Raw genomic sequence first — 17,356 nt, 5'->3', positions numbered from 1 at the left:
TATCAAAAACAGGAGTGTATGTTGGATATTACTCCTTCCAGGATTACATGAGAACATACTACTAAAGTCTTATCTCTGTCACTTTCTATTAAACAATAATGAGTGAGGGGGAGGTGGCTGCCTTGGATTTTAGGGACAGGTTGTATAATACTATCATTTTGGACTACTATACAGACTTTGCAAATTAATTCAGCATATACGCCTAACTCATACTAATTCTGAGCTCAAAGATGATTGGTTACCTCATGTGCCCTGCCCCAGCTCTTTAGCTTCCATATTTATTCTTTCAAAGGACTGAAAATATAGCAAAAAATCAGTCATAATGTCTGATGGGACATTTACTGTGGCTTTCCTGTCTGTAATACTAACTCCAACTAATTGCAGCAGACTTGGTATTCACATTGTATATGATTTGAAATACTTCCGATTTAACAGTTATTCATTCTTAGCCATAAAGGTCACAGAAATATTTGAAACTTATCCAGGCGCTACAGTTCAAAGTAATAGTGTTTAAAAGTGTTAACGTTTTAGAAAATGTGCATTTTTAATGTTGGACAATAAATGCTTCTAGCTTTTACAAGTTCTATAGCTGTTGTCCCAGTGTAGATTTTTGGAATTATGCTCTTAATTCAATATAAATAACAACAACAGTAGAAGATACTTACAACTGGTCCATCCCCACCCCGGTCACCCCTTGGTCCTTTACTACCGGGAATACCCTGTAATTTAAAATAACATGATTTAATAGCAATTTAAAAAAAAAAAAAAAACTTTTATGCATTCTACCAAAGATAACTTTTCTTCTTCATTTAACTGAAGATATTTGGTCAAAGGCCATAAAGAATTATTTACGTAAGCACATTTGTGTTTCATTATTCTTGCCAATCTAATTCAGTCATCTTGAGAATATAGACTTCCCTTCAGGAACATCCCAGTTATTTGCATTTGTGAGGTCGATTATAAAAAGAGATACATTTGAGTGCTGTCATGCTAGCAGCAACTATTCAAATGCTAGTCTGATGTGCAGTTTAGACTTATGTCGCACACTGTTTTTGTTGCCATGATGTTTTTCAGGAAAGGTCTCAAACAAAACAAACTAATAAATGTTGTATATTACTTTTACTATTACAATAAGTATCAGCTGGAATCACAACATGGCAAACAAGCTTTCCAGCCATACCGGGACACAAAAGAAATAACTGCATACCGTTGCATACTCTCAGTGATTCCCATTAACCATAATGGAAAGTCCACGAGAATTCAGTCTTTTTTTAAAAAAAATGCCTTATGGAACATAAGCCGTAGAACAAAACAATGAGGTATGCACCAAATCCAGGATTCAGCTTGGGATTCTGCCAGTCAAAGCTCTTCCTGAAGGATTCAGATCAGGTCAAAATAATCAGTATTTAGCCAAACTGAATTTAGAAAACGTGATTTTAAAGCTCTGGGTAACTGAACGTGACAATATTTTGTTTATAGTTGATAGGAAGATTCAGTATTCAGCAGAATCCAAAAACCAGAGAAGCAAAAATATGTTGATCAGAAAAATAATGTAGAAATGACTTAAGCAGAGACATGTGATTGTAATGTTAGTTATTTTAAAGTCAAATGGGTCACATTTGTGCCCATGCCTTTGTCATTTGTTTAATCTAATGGCCAAACCAATAGTTACTATGCAATCTGTCTACACATATAGATGGGTCATTGAATATTATCAAATTGCCCAAACACGGTACATACAATGTACACAGTTTAAGCCTCCTAAGGGATGATTTCAGTTCTTATACAATTTCCAAGATGTTCACAGGAAACAACAGTTACATTTGTTTGACTTGTGTGTCAAGAATGGCCTGTGCATCACTGCATTAGACTGAAGAATAAGATTAAAAAATATAAGGAGGGTAAAGTAAAAATTGTGCAACATATTTACAATGCAATATTTTTGACTGTGTAAAGTGTTTGTAAAGCAGAAAAAAGGAACCTGTGCATGGTTATAAATGATCTGTTGTATAGAGGCCTCATGTTCAGATTGTGGGTATCTTAAAATTTTCAGGGGTCAAAACTAGCACATTTTGATTTAAGGTTTCCTTCACTTTGTGTGATGCAGATCATTTTCAAAAGCACAAATGTTACAGTTGAAACAAAATTGAAAGTCATCTTACGGATGGGCCTGGGGGTCCTGGTGCTCCGATACTGTCTTGTGCACAAGTACACGAATGGGGCAAAGCTGGACATTTGGCTTCATCTCTCTAGAAAAAGACATACCATACATGCAACTGTTATACTATTTTGGATATCCTGTAAAACAACTAAAAGAATGCAGTCATAAAAAGTAGCAAAACGAAATAACTTTCTTAGAATGGATGGTTTTCTAGAACTGAATCCAGTTGCACTGAAATAGGGCATTACCAAGTGGTAATGGTTAACAGGTTTTTTCTCCTCGTTATCAATTCTTCATGATAAACTGCATTTTTAGTTTTGATCTGGCTGGATGTCTTTATTTCCAGTCCATTTATCACATTTCAGTACTGGGTGGAGGAGTATGATGTGCATTGCTTTTGAAAGATATTCAAAAAGTAAAATCAGAATGTTTTCTCAATCAGAACTGCATTTAGAGTAACTTGAATATCCATTTAATTGCAGTTATATAGTTAAAATGCAAGCTATTAGTTATGGAAAACCTACAATAAAACATTTATGTACTACAGTAATCACCTAATAAGAGAAAAACCAAGTTGGTACTCTTTTAGCTAAAAGTTTCTGTTTCAGTGAAAAAGAAATATACCGTATATTTAATTGAAAGTAGCAGTGTATAGGTTGATGCAATGGACATAATGTGCCACATATGGTTTTGAGAAGAGAAAAAAATCCCATTCCAAGTGCATTGCTTTTCTTTTTTCTACAACTGCCAAAATTATATGTTGTCTAAGCTTTTCTTTGTATCGCTTTACAGCTTTCAAAAATCAAAGCAAAGCTTTGGTGTCCTTGCAAGTTTTTCAAATAAATGCCATTCCATTTTCCAACTGGCTACCAGTTTCCATCTTTCTCCATACTAAGTGGGGGGATACTTGTGCAATCAGAAAGATGACAAAACCACAGTAAACATTTGTTGCTGATTTACAATGCGTACCTTTAATAACTTTAACAGAAAGCCAAAAGCTTGGCAGCATCTTGCAGCATCTTGAGGCTTATTTTTCAAGTGTCACAATGGGATAGTTAATCGTAATTAAATTTCTCAATGATTTATCAAGTGTATTACACAACTTTCAGACAAATTATTCTACCAAAGTCAATGGAAATGCTATCGTTGTTTTGGGTTTTTGTCCAGGCATATACAAGAATGTGCTAAAATTGTTATCTTTTGAAGACACCGCATGCTACACAACTCCAGTTTCCTTAAAAACAAAAGGTTTCTGTGGAAGGGACCCAAAAATATGAAAAGTGACAGCCCACATATCAAGGTTGAAAATGACACTATGCTTCATAGGAGAGTTTCTTACCAGCAAATAGTGATTTGCTATCTTTAACAAATGTAAACTGATGATTTAGGGGGTTATTTACTAAAATCTGAATTTATCTCATAATTAGAATAAAAAAAGCCTGACCAAACTCCCATGCTCAATTTTGCCATATTTATTAATACAATAATTGGATCAGGGAAAAAACCTGATAAAATCAAGCAAAAGCCCATATTGTCCATTTTTTTTGGACTTTTGTCCCGAAACGCTCTATTTTTCGGGTTTTTGCCCGAAAACCCAGAATTTTTCAGACAATCGAGCTAAACTTAGCACAAACTACGATATCTTTAAATTGCCATAGGGGCATCTCCCATTGACATATTCAACAGTTCTGAGATGGCAGATTTTTGAATTCAGGCTTTTTGCAGCATCTGGGTAAATACTTGAAAAATTTGAGGGGTATTTTTCAATGAAAGATTTGAGTGTTTGCCCAAAAAACCCCAACCAGAAAAAATCTAGTTTAGTAATAATAGTGATTTTCTTGAGCTTATAGAATATTAGTTATCCAAAATGGTTATGACCACTCTGACATCACTTTCCAGAGACTGAGAACATTTTTTAACAATGGTTAAAAGCATTTTAAGTTTCTGCCGGTTCTAAGAATATATGGGTATAATGACAGATGGCAATACAGAAACAAGCAGCTAGAAGATGAGTACAAGAGGAGACTAAAGAGGATATTGTGTATAGTTTTGAGTGTGCATAGATTTTTTTCACCCAAGAATCTTTTTTACTTTTTCTAATACTGAGTTCAGAGGAGAGGTGCAGAGAGTTGAGAGAGGATGTGGTTATATAATACATACATATACAGTAGATGGTAACATTAGCCAAAGGTGCATAATCATAATTACAGATCAGACTCATTGGGATAGCATCATGTTAAAATATAACTATTACAATTCCTGTTACGTATGCACTCTTCCTACAGATTTTTTAATTAGAAAATTTTGTAAAAAACCTGAATTTATATAACAGCTGTGAACTGTTTAAGGAGCAAAACACTCATGTGGTTTACACTTACTGTAGAAGGAATATCACAGCATCTATCTCTACTTGTCCAGGTCACAGTACACACAATGTCAAACATCTGGAGCAGGAACTGGGGAGTGAGGGGAACATGTTTAGTTTTAAACATCATATGTATATTTTTGATTATGACATTTTCCTTATATCCACATACAGTATGAAAAGATGACAAATGAACATCTGCATGCAATTACAAAATGTGATGTCAACTGGTAAAACAATGTAACTCCTGCAAAGCCCATTACATTAATCAACATGTCATGTTATATATGTGATGTGGCATTGATATGAAAAAAAAAGTCCTTTGCACCAAAACATAAATGGCTTAAATAGTGTCAAACTAATTTAAAGAAGATATTGCAGTTTTTCCAGAATGAACTTTAATGAGAGAGCAAGATCACTTTTCTAAGCATAAAAGTATATCTATGACTACTTTCTATTGATGGCGTACAAGTCTATAGTAACAAAAAAAGCAACATTAATTCAATTAACTGTAAGATTTTCCCACCTAGAGCAGCATTGTCAACTGGCAGTTTCGTTTTACTTACGGGTGCTGATTTTTTATCACCCTTTAAAGTCTTCCCAAGTACTTCATATCCTTCGCCTGTAATATTGCCAGCTTCTTTGATTTCTTTCTCAGCAATTTCACTGCAATCAATATAAATTCTGACATATGATGGAGAAACCACAATGTGAACCTGGAAAATAAATATGTTCATTTTAGTTCTGTATCATATTATAATAAATACAAATGTTGGCAGTGGCCTAAGAGTTTAACCTTCAGCTTTATTTAATAAACAAGTATAAAGTGGAACAAAGAGTAGAAATGGGAATAAACTTGTGCTAAAGGCATCAAATGGGAAATGCTATTTCTTATGATTTTCCTGAGCAACTGGAACAACACAAGTTGCAGATCCATGGTATGTAGTTAGCTTACTTAGAAGATAAGGGATAAGGGACAACTTTGGACTGGGTCTGTTCACAGTTAGGAAAGGGGAGAATTCCCTTTTACAGGTTAACCCTTGCCCTGGAAAGTAATTTTTCATAGTCCTTAAAAGAAGAGGCATCAGCCTGTCTGGACCCTGCTTGCTGAAAGGGATAGATGTTGCAGAAGAACCTGAGGTAAGAGGCCTAAGTCAGAGTAGAAGTTCCGTATAGAAAAGTACAAGGATTAGTACACTAAGCTTCACCTGAAAGCATAGTGATCCAATTGGATAGGCTATGGAATTGAGAAATCTCAAGGGGAGAATTGCTATGAGGACTTTGTAGTCTGGGCATTTTACACCTGTTTTGGGTACAACGACTGGCTGCAATTAACGACCTGCTTGTGCCCAGTATCATCAGGGAAGTAACTATATTGAATTTTGGAGCTTTGCATAATGTTTGAAAGTGATTTTGACCCAGTCTTACACTATTTTAGACCACTGACTTTCTGAAAGATAATTGCCAAAACTCAAGTTTTTTTTTAAAGTGAACTAAAAGAGTTAGCAATAGTTCTGTGTATTGTACACCATGCATTATTCCTTCTGTTTTAACAAGATGTATAGTTCCTGCTGGTGAAAAGCATCACCACAGCCTGATGTTACCGTCATTTTCTTTTACTGTAGGATTGGTTTGATTATAACAAGAACTCTGCTTAACACTTGCCTACATAAAAGTGTGTCAAAAAAGAAGACTACTTAGCAAGATCCATGTGGAAACACATTTGAAGTTTACCAAAAAGCAAGAGAGGGGCCCAGCTATGAAGTGAAAACGTTTAGTGGTGAAATGAGACCAAAGTTCAAGTTAATATTTACGTTGCTGTCATGCAGTAGGGAGGCTTTTTATCAGCAGGTACTGAGTATTTTGTAAAAATATGCCAAACACAGGGAAACACTGCTAGCAAAAAAGGATCAATTATTAACACAAGTGCAATACACTGGGCACAAAGACAAACACAAAATGTTAATACCCACAATGCACTTTTAATAATGACCAACAAACAACATGCACAAATGTACATTTGCATTGCTAAATTATGTTCAATTTGCAAGTGTTTTTCTGGGGTCCATATGTGTACAAATTGTTTTTGGCTTTGAGAGCTCAAGGTGCCAAGATTGTTGCTGATATATGATTCACTAGGTGCAGGACAGATGTATGTTACACGCAAGGGAAGCCCTGGCATTAACAACACCCTAAACAAACAGCATATTTTTTGTTTTCTTTAAGATAAATTCTAACGTAAAACAATGTCACAATGCTACCCAAAGACTTAGGAGCACATTTAGTTACAACATTTAAAAATGACAAGTTACATTATACCTAGGTAAATCCTTTGACGTGTTTTTCACTGGCAAAATGATCATGGGACTAAGTTACTGATATAAGTGCTAAATTGCAGTTAGCCATGGCAACCCATGAGCCGCAACTGGTCTATCGTGTTCAATGAAAACTTCAATCGTGCATAATTATTAACTCTTCCCAAAATCTCTACTAGGAGAATTATATGTATTTAAAAAATTCAGTGATTATCTTTTTCTCAAAATGGTGGCAGAATTCTAAAATTTCAGGTTAAGTGAACATTATATATAAATGCTTTTGGGCATTTTCACTTGTAGTACTGGCCAGTCTGAAGTAGGTGCATGCTTCCATACAGTTACTGCACATACAGGACTCCAGCACGGAAGCCTTTCTCCTGTTCTCTTTGGGGCTAGATACAGCTGCACATCACTAGGGATTCTCATAGACTGTTTATGTTTAAAGTGCTTGTTTTCTCCAGCATGAGCTCATCCTAACAAGAAATAAAGTGTCAGCTAAAGGGCAGCCAAAGGGTATGCACCATTTGCTGCTTTAACCACTGTGTGTGCAATGCCTGTAGCCAAACTCATAAAAAATGGTAATGTAACACATCCTTTCACTATGATGTCATTCTTTGTTTACTTATCTAACCAATATTCCCATTCTATGCTTTATGTAATCCTTATTTTACTGTCTCTCTTATCTCATGCTTCTATGCTTATGCCCCAAGTAAGCAAGTAATGGCTTCCATGTAACCTGTCCCCCATCTATTTTGTGTTTCTACTCTTGCTGATTGCTAGTTACCAGGCGCATTAGATCAATTTCCCCCACAGCCTTAAAGAAAGAAAGAGCCCTTTAGTAGTGAAGATATCTGCCTTTGAAAATTCCAACATTAGCTCTCCATTATATTTTCTTCTAAGTTAGAGACGGACCTAATTATCTCTCTCTCTCTCTCTCTCTCTCTCTCTCTCTCTCTCTCTCTCTCTCTCTCTCTCTCTCTCTCTCTCTCTCTCTCTCTCTCTAGATATATATATATATATATATATATATATATATATATATATATACACGCTACAGAGGCTTCCACAAAGACATTATGGTCAAAGACTCTTTTACAGGTGCTCCGGTCTTTGCTTATTAGTAGATATATTTTATGTGCAGGTTCTACAGATATAAACTAAATATGAACTATTTTAGGATTGTACATAAAACATCCCAAACAGTCCCAAGCACTGTAGAAAGTTGAGAGAAGTGCAACTGGACCTCATTATTTAGACTTTGGAATATCATGTTTATATATACTCAGTGATAGATTGGAGCCCGATTATTATATTACCTGTATATACATATGTAATGACAGATTTCTGTGAGGAATTGAAAAAGTATCTGACCTTGTAACATTAGGGGGCACATTTACTAATGGTTGAATATCGAAGGTTAATTAACCCTTGATATTCAACTATTGAAGTTAAATCCTTCGACTTTGAATATTGAAGTCGAAGGATTTACCGCTATTCGTCCGATCAAACGGTCGAAGGAATAATCTTTCGATTGAACGATTAAATCCTTCGAAGCGAACGATTCGAAGGATTTTAATCCATCGATTGAACGAAATTCCTTTGATCAGAAATTTGCTAGAAAGCCTATGGGGACCTTCCCCATAGGCTAACATTGTACCTCGGTAGGTTTTAGTTGGCGAAGTAGGGGGTCGAAGTTTTTTAAAGAGACAGTACTTTGACTATCGAATGGTCGAACGATTTTTAGTTAGAATCGTTCGATTCGAAGTCGAAGGTCGAAGTAGCCTATTCGATGGTCGAAGTAAAACGTTCGAAAATTCAAAGTATTTTTCCTTCTATTCATTCACTAGAGCTAAGTAAATGTGCCCCTATATATATATATATAGGGGCACATTTAATAAGCTTGAGTGAAGGATTCGAATGAAAAAAACTTTGAATTTCAAAGTATTTTTTTGGGTACCATCGTATAGGCTACTACGACCTTCGACTTCGATTCGAACGATTCAAACTAAAAATCGTTCGACTATTCGACCATTCGATAGTCGAAGTACTGTCTCTTTAAAAAATACTTTGACTACATACTTAGGCAGTTTAAACCTACCGAGGTACAATGTCAGCCTATGGGGACCTTCCCCAGCACTTTTCTAACCTTTTTTTGATTGAAGAAAAATCCTTAGATCGATCGCTTAAAATCGGTCGAATCGTTCGATTCAAAGGATTTTATCGTTTTTTACTTTGATCGATCGATTGAAGGATTTACGGTAAATCCTTCGAATTCGATGGATTTAAATTTGAGGGTCGAATTCGAGGGTTTATTAACCCTCAATATTCGACCCTTGATAAATGTGCCCCATAATGTATATACATAATATATACAGGTACATTTATATATTATATAATATAGATTTGTAAAATACATTCATTTATAAAAATATACTATACAGAAGTGCAAACTATAGGCCTGTCTTCACACAACATTTGACTCGCCGAGATGCTGAGAAAAATAAAATGCAAATAGGAATGATCTATGTAATTCACTGACATTAGCCAAGTATTTGTCACAGTACTGTGCCTGTAATTTAGCCCCCTAGTGTATTTTATCTTAACAAGGTTAGTAAGGTTTTAATGCATCCTTCGCCCTATTCCCATTGGAGAATATATTCCAGTAGCATTAGCACATGGTCAGCATCAAATTCCATCAGTGCTTTCATGATATTTCTGAAACACTTAGCAGAGACTTGAAATATAAAAAGACATTTCCATACAGGCACTCAACAAAAACAGCCCATGCCATTTCCTATTACGTATGCAGCATGCTTTTCATTATACTCAAATATTCCCAAATATATAAATCTATGACTCCATGAATAATCGAAAAAGTATTTTCATTTCAAGACTTTGCAGTACATTAAAAACCTCCTTAACATCTTTGTTACACTTGGCAAATCAAAGGCTGCAAAACAGGCCAATAAATGTGATCCCAAACATCTTTACCTCATAAACAACTTTTTAAATAGCTAATTGCTTTTTTCATTTCTTCTTTTTCTCTTGATTTTTCTCTCTTTCTTTAGTCCAGCATCCATTTTCATTTTCGCTTTAGTTGCCATTTTACTTAGAAATTTTGGCAGCTGAATGTAATTTTGCAATACACAAAGTATGTAACCACCAAGAAAACATAATAAAAAACAAAATGTCATCATTTTCCTTATGAAATTATTCTGGCCCTATTTAGAAAGCATGGAAATGGTAATGTTTACTACAATGACGTATGTCTCTGGTTTCCATCAGAACTAATGTAACATATGCTCTAAAGCTTGCTACTTGTCTAGTAATCCATAGCCACCAATCAGCAAGTAGAATTACTGGTCAGCTCTTTGAAAACACACGTCTCATTGGTGGCTATAGATGAGGGCAAATTTATGTTTTTTATTACATTAACCCCATGTTTATATATAAGGCTTCAAAAAGTATCTGGCTAAGAAGGGTGAATGTTAAAGTAGCTATCATGTAATGATGGAAGTAAAAAATCCTTTTATTGCATATGTATTTCGGTGATTTTTATACAATTACTTATGGCTTTTAAATATTTTTGATTATTTATGTAAGTATGCCGGAAAAAATTCAGCATGGCTGAGCTTGAGATATTTCAGTAGTATTTTAATCAAAAAGTCCAAATGTGCAAAATTCATACAGGAATTAAATATTAGCAACACATAGGGGATTATTTATCAAGGTCCAGATTTATCTCAGTATTTATAGGATCAAAATCTGAATTCCCGAATGGACCTTATTTATGAAGAAAAAATCCCAAAAAATATGGTTGGGCAAATCTTCGGAGCTTTCCCCAAAAACTCTGAATTGTTCTGAGTTTTTTTTGGAGTTTATAGAGGGTTTTGCCCCATAACCTCGAAATCATCGGATATCAGTACGGACATCAGCACAGACACTGGGACCTTTCCCATTGACTTATACAGGACCTCGAGAGCTTTCAGATGCCAGGGTTTCGAATTCGGAGATTTTAGATCATCGGACATTAATAGATCTCGAAAAATTTTCCCTGAAAACTACGAATTATTCAAGGTTCGAGCTTGATAAATAACCCCTTAAAAGTTTAACCATTTTCCCCACTCAGGGCTAATAAACAGAGCACAAAAAATGGCAACTTGCCTCTTACGTTTACCAGAGGTGCCTGACCTGGTTCAATGTTAAAAACACCTCTGCTAACATTTTATAAATCTACCCCACGGTTAAAGTTTTATTGGAGCAGTGTTAGATGTTGCATGCTGGAGCAACTTCCAAATTAGAAGCTGTTTGATACCACTTCAAAATTGTTGAATACCCAGAACAGTAACCTACAGCAGGTAAATGGCATGAAGATAGCTACTGTGGTCTGGACATAATTAGCTAGCTTGTTAACTAAATCAATAGCTATGGAACAACAAAACCAGCAGACCACATAAAAAAGAGAGAACATTTATTTTTTAAATTGCAGTTTTCAAGTGATTAAATGCTATTACAGGGCGACTGCATTTTAAGTGAGATCATTGTCTCCAAAGAACAAGAACCATAAAGGTTGTTTGTCTTTTAAAGTTACTCAGATTTCAATCTTAAAAGTAAAGCCAAACATTTTCCAACAGTAAGTGACATCCCAAGTTCAACAGCCACAGAATCGCAACGTGTAAAATGCATCAACTGAAGCCAGATTTTGTCTCACAGGACAAGTTCAGACTAATTTTGTTTTGTTGGAACACTAACAGTTGATATGAAAATAATCAGAAGGGTATGTAGAATATCCTATGTCAGAATCTGAACTCTCAAAAACCACTACGGAAAGACTACACAGCAACAAAGCAGCAAAAGGTCAAACAGAAGCATGTTGTTCACAATTATCCTCTTGCAGCTGCCCATATGTATTTTATAGGTAATGTGATAGGATTGTGATGCTGAGGAGTCTTGTCAGCCATAAAATACTCTCCAATTCCATAGTATGGAATTTAGTTATGAAGTGTGAATGTGTTTATCTTCAATGATAAACCCAATCTGTAGGAAAGCAATGGAACTAGACTGGTAGACTTTATTATTTTTGAACAATCAATAGCTAACTCATACATCGGAACCAAATATATAAATGTGCTGAATTCTACATAAGTCATATTATATTAATTTATATATTGGGAATTTCTTATCTTCAATACTAGATTACAAAATGTTTCTGGATTTGTCTGCTGATCCCTGTATTAAATGGACCATTCTTTTATTTAAAATTCTACTTTTATGGTAGAATCTCAGAAATATTATTTATTGGAAAACATAGATTTGTGACTTTTTCCACAATCATAATAGTGGACATTAATGTGTATGAGATCAATGTGATATGTCCAATATTACATTCCAATGTTTTGTTTTGAAAGGTGTATAGTCTGATCTCCAGTAGCACATCAGAGCAACACAACAAAAAAACTACAAGCAGGGGGTTTGGGGTGAAATTTGTGGAGGTTACTAATAGAAGGCTTTTGTGGGACAGCATAAAACTGTATTTGTAAATATATTTGCATTTATACCACTGTAGCATGGAGAACTGTATAGAGAAAAACATCAGGAAAGGCTTTGATTGATATTTATTACCGTCATCAGATTTCTATAAACAATTTTGAAGCTGATCCAAACATAATACTGTGAAATAACATTCTCTGTGTAGATAAACTTCTCAAAGATGTATAGATAATAAAACTTAAATAAATTGCACTAACAACTGTAGTATTTTTCCCCATTTACAACAATATATAGGGAAATTGGTAACAGGGCAGAAGCAACTACACATGTTTTCTCCAGTGAGAACGTGTCAGGTGAATCTTGACTCAGGGCTGGTTTAGATTTTCTAATTATTTTTCTTTGCTTTTAGGACATCTTTATGCTAAGGTGATTTATTGTCTGGATGAAAGAGCAGTCTTTCCTTTCTCAGAACTCAGACATATTTCATAAACACTATGCAGACTCAGAACTGCCATCTAGGAAAAATCATGTTATTCCAGATCCATGGCAAAATCTATCTCTGTTGCAGGTACTTAACTCATTCAAAACTGAAATTTACAATTATTGGGTTTTTTGTTTTTTTTACATTTTTAGTTTATGTCCTCTAAAATTCATGATTCCAGGAAACTAAAGACTCAAATGACTGAAGACCAAGATTGCTAATATTTGCAATGATTTCAATGTATATTACATAATTACGGTCACAAATTCTCCTTAGTCCCTTGTTCTTAATGCCCATGCCTGAATTTTTTTCCCCGGGAGATATTCCAGGTTGACCAATGACACAAATGAATTTCAATTCCAAGCATTTTCTGTTACACTGTAACCTTGCAAAAGTGTACAGAAATCAGCATTCTATAGTAATGGCCATTTTGTCATTATAAAGTAGGTGCAGTGATTATGCACCCATTTATAGCAATCTATGTACAACTCAAGACTCAGCAAAGGGGAGGCCTATTTATCAAAATTAAAAAAAATTTGCTTTGTTTATTTACAGTATGAAAAACATTTGAATCTTAAAAACTCAAATGAAAAAAACTTGAATGTATTGAATTTGTATTTTACTCATCATTTTCAATGGTCTACAAACTGTCCAAAAATTTAAAAAATTAAAATTGAAAAGATTGGTTACATTTTTCCTAGGACAACTCCAATTGACTTCTACATGAACTTGCAGGCTTTTACATGGCAACGATTTACATTTGTGGTTTTTACATTTTTTATGCTTAAATAAACATTCAAGTAATTTGATTTCATGAGTTTTAGCACATAATAATATGAATCACTGTAAAAAAATTTAATTCGAGCCTTGATAAATCAGCCCATAGTGTCCCTGAAAGTCACATCCAAAGGATGTCAAATAAGTTATTACAGGAGAAAAGGAAAAGAAATACCAAACCAGAATGACATAGGTTCCAAATAAAACACTGCTTGCAATCCAAAAAGAGCTATGCTATTTTGACAGTACAAAGATTGCAGAGCCATAAATCAACTAATTCACAAAAAGGTCACTCAAAGACCTAAGCACTGTCTAAATGAGGCTGCCAAAAGGCAGTAAGCCAAAAACTATACTTTGAGCACCACATACTTGACTTTAGTGCAGCTGTTATTTTGCTTACTGGTTGATCATGAATCCCCAAAAGATTTTCTCCAAACAAGTTAAGTTAATAAAAACAAGATATCTTAAAGAAGAAACAAACCCCTTACTAAAAAAACCTACCCCACATAGACCCCCTTCCCTCCTCTCCCCCAGCCTAGCTGCTACCTCGGGCAAATGCCCCTAACTGTTTTTTTTAAAGTAAAAGGTATGGGGCATTTGCCCGGGGTAGCAGCTAGGCTGGGAGGGGGGTCTATGTGGGGGGGGGTTTAATAAGGAGTTTGTTTCTCCTTTAAAGGACAAGGAAAGTAATATCACCAGGGTTTGCTGGGCATCCTCCAGTGACTCTAATCCCTTACATCCTACCCCAGTGGTGCCTTCATCCAGAGCAGGTCACTGCAATGTTGCCTCATGCACCCAGGTATCCCATGCAAGAATTCAGGTTCCAGTGGTAGCCTGGGGCAACTTGGTAGTGGGAGTCAGGTGCAAACAATAAGGGGGTTATTTATCAAAATCCAAATTTATCTCATTATTTTCTAAAATATATTCTGGCAAAATTTGCACTGGTTATTTCACCCTTATTTATCAATAAATTTTCCAGAAAAATTCTAGTTCGTAAAATGCGAATCGTATTAATCAAACGAAAATTAGAATCATGCGAATATTTAAGATTTTCCGCTCCAAAAATCTGATTTTTGCCTGAAAACCATGAAATCTTGGACGTTTCTATTCCCACGGTATTATAAATCCAAAAAGAACTCTTAATTTTTCGAGTTTTTGCCTAGATGCCTAAATAATTTGCACCTATGCACCCTGTACTTCCCCTTGCACCTTATTTTGAAAATCAGACCCAAATGGCATTTTGGAGCAATATGAATGTACAGATGAGTAAGCACTGCGTATATTGACAGTGCTATATAAATAAATGATGACGATGAGAGTATATAGACACTAGTACAGTATATATGGATATGGATAGTATGCAATGCATGCAATTTAAAGGTAAAAGCGATTATTTCCTTTATACAAAATGAATTACCTGGCACAAGGCCATTTAGCTCTCAGCAGATAAATATGTATACATATGGCTTAAAGGTCTCCAGAATTCAACCTGACATCATGATAAACTACATTATGGAATATAAAAGGTTTATGGGGGTGTTATAAACTTATATAAATAATACATTATAGATTTCTCCCACCTAAAAATGTTTTTCCAATAAAACACAATTCAAGAGTCAAGATTTCAAACTATTTCAATATCAGTGGATGTCTAAAATTAATGTAACATAAATTTCCTTTCTAATTGACTAATGACTAAAGAGTACAGATACATTTAAAAACACTGGATTACCTTGTGGAAGCTTCCATAAAAGAGTTTCTTTATTTCATTCCCATCAAAAGTTACAGTCTGTGTATCCCCAGCAGCTCCCTTGTTAAAGAACGACAGTGTTTTCTTAGATGCTGAAGAAGAGTGCAGAATGTCAGATGGCAGCATTACAATGGAATAGGAAAGCAAATAAGCATAAAATGCTACAATATAATAATCTTATGTGTTACACACTCCAGATTTCTTTTTCATTAATTTGTTTCCAGGTATTAGCAGTATCTGCATTATCCAGGGAAGCAATATGCATAGTGATGCACCAAATATGGAACAGTGAGATGGATCTAGTTTTAGCATTTAGAACAGATCAAAGTTTTGAATCAGGGTACATTGGAAAGCCTGTAATTAGTAAAATGCATTAGCCTAGACTGAAAATAATAAGAGTGTGTATTTTTGTTGTTTGTGAGCTATGGTAAGGGTAAATCTGACAAATGTTGTGGAGATGAAAGAATAAGGGTTTTTATGTGCGGCGTAATGAGTGCTTTGAGTAGAAAAATGACAGTGTCGTTAAATGAAAGGTGACATTACGTTAAGTGTTAGTGAAACCTAAGGTACAAGGGAAGATGTTGGCAGAAATCCAATAAAAGTTTTAAAGTGGCTGAGTTTTAGGTAGCATTGTGTCATCCAGGAGGAGGCAGCAGACATGTGATACAGGAACTGATTATTGCAGAGGCAGTTTCTGTATGGTTTTGGGTGAAAGTCATATTGAAGTGTGTCAGATATGAAGCTGTGGGGGAAATCCTGGACCAGGCAGTTGTAAACAGACAATTCAAGCATTCTGAAGGTAAAAAGAATGGAAGTAATAAATGCTTATTTCAGTGAATATGGAATAGTACCAGATGAAAGAGAAAGGCTACACTGGTGAGTAGATGTAGTGTAAAGTGTACTGGAATGTGAGCAAAGGAAGAGAGAATGTAGGTAGGCCCAAGGAGCAGGTTGTAGAATTAAAGTAAACCAAACATTGTTAACTCCATCTATACATTAAGTTGTATTTTAAGCGGTAATGATGGTACCAAAAAACCAAAGCATGAGTAAAGAAGTCACTCCACTGAGAGAGACCAAACAAAGTTGTTATTGAGAGGAGTTTTGGGTAGCAGGTGTGGCATCAACAGAAATGTTGAAGTCACCTAGAATGTGCTGGTATTTTATAGTGCAGAAAATGAGGAACATAAACAAATAAGTGATCGTGTAGAAGAAATGATGGGGGTGGGAAAGATTTTTTTAAAAATCTGTCAATTTGAATTAAATTAAAATATTAACATCAATTATCAGGGAATCTGCATTTGTTAAAATGGATTCAATGCTACATAAGCACTGAGTCTACATCTGGGAATACAGAACCCCCCAGGAAATTCACAGGATGAATTTAATTTATGAAGTTTATGAATCATTTGAAAGAATGAAAAAAAGTACTTACGATCAAGATTTACTCCTACTTGCGGCTTGTAACCTTTATCTGTAATTTGCCATAGAGAAAATGGCTCATTGGGGGTTTCTGGCAGCACACGGAATAGCAATATAATAGTATATGAAGGTGGTAATCCTTCAGGGTGTAATTCACTGTAAAGCAAATGGAAAATGTACAGTTAAAAAAAATAATCCCAATTATATTCATGGTTACTCTGTTATTTCCTATAGTCCGGAGCCAAGTCACTGCGCACATTTGCATTTTTACTTAAAAGGGACCTCCTCCCAATACAAGTTTTTGCATTGTGAAAGAAAATGCCATTTTCCAATATACATTAATTCATTATTTGTAAATGTAAATTAAGGGGCACATTTACTTAGGGTCGAATATCGAGGATTAATTAACCCTCGATATTTGACTGGTGAAGTTAAATCCTTCAACTTCGAATATCGAAATTCATTCAATTGAACGATCGAAGGAAAAATCGATTAAATCCTTTGAATCGAATGATTTGAAGGATTTTAATCCATCGATCGAACGAAATTCCTTCGATCAAAAAAAGCTTAGAAAGCCTATGGGGAACTTCCCCATAGG

The 17,356-nt window shown here is 35.0% G+C and overlaps 1 protein-coding gene across 4 annotated transcripts in view; it reads right to left on the bottom strand.

The window, feature by feature from the left end:
* The window catches only part of col12a1.L (collagen, type XII, alpha 1 L homeolog), a 140,065-nt gene that overhangs the window by 20,117 nt on the left and 102,592 nt on the right, over positions 1-17,356 (bottom strand). For all 4 annotated transcript variants that reach the window (XM_018240582.2, XM_018240580.2, XM_018240583.2 and 1 more), the window contains 6 exons: positions 16,772-16,914; positions 15,322-15,431; positions 5,093-5,242; positions 4,540-4,617; positions 2,163-2,249; positions 666-719 (listed from right to left, as the gene is read on the bottom strand). In XM_018240582.2, coding sequence (XP_018096071.1) covers positions 666-719; positions 2,163-2,249; positions 4,540-4,617; positions 5,093-5,242; positions 15,322-15,431; positions 16,772-16,914 — 622 coding nt within the window. The remainder of the gene's footprint in view (positions 1-665; positions 720-2,162; positions 2,250-4,539; positions 4,618-5,092; positions 5,243-15,321; positions 15,432-16,771; positions 16,915-17,356) is intronic.

Source organism: Xenopus laevis, chromosome 5L (assembly GCF_017654675.1).
Source record: "Xenopus laevis strain J_2021 chromosome 5L, Xenopus_laevis_v10.1, whole genome shotgun sequence".
Classification (NCBI taxonomy): domain Eukaryota; kingdom Metazoa; phylum Chordata; class Amphibia; order Anura; family Pipidae; genus Xenopus; species Xenopus laevis.
Note: the sequence above shows the minus strand (reverse complement) of the source record. Positions and strands in the feature narration are given on the sequence as shown.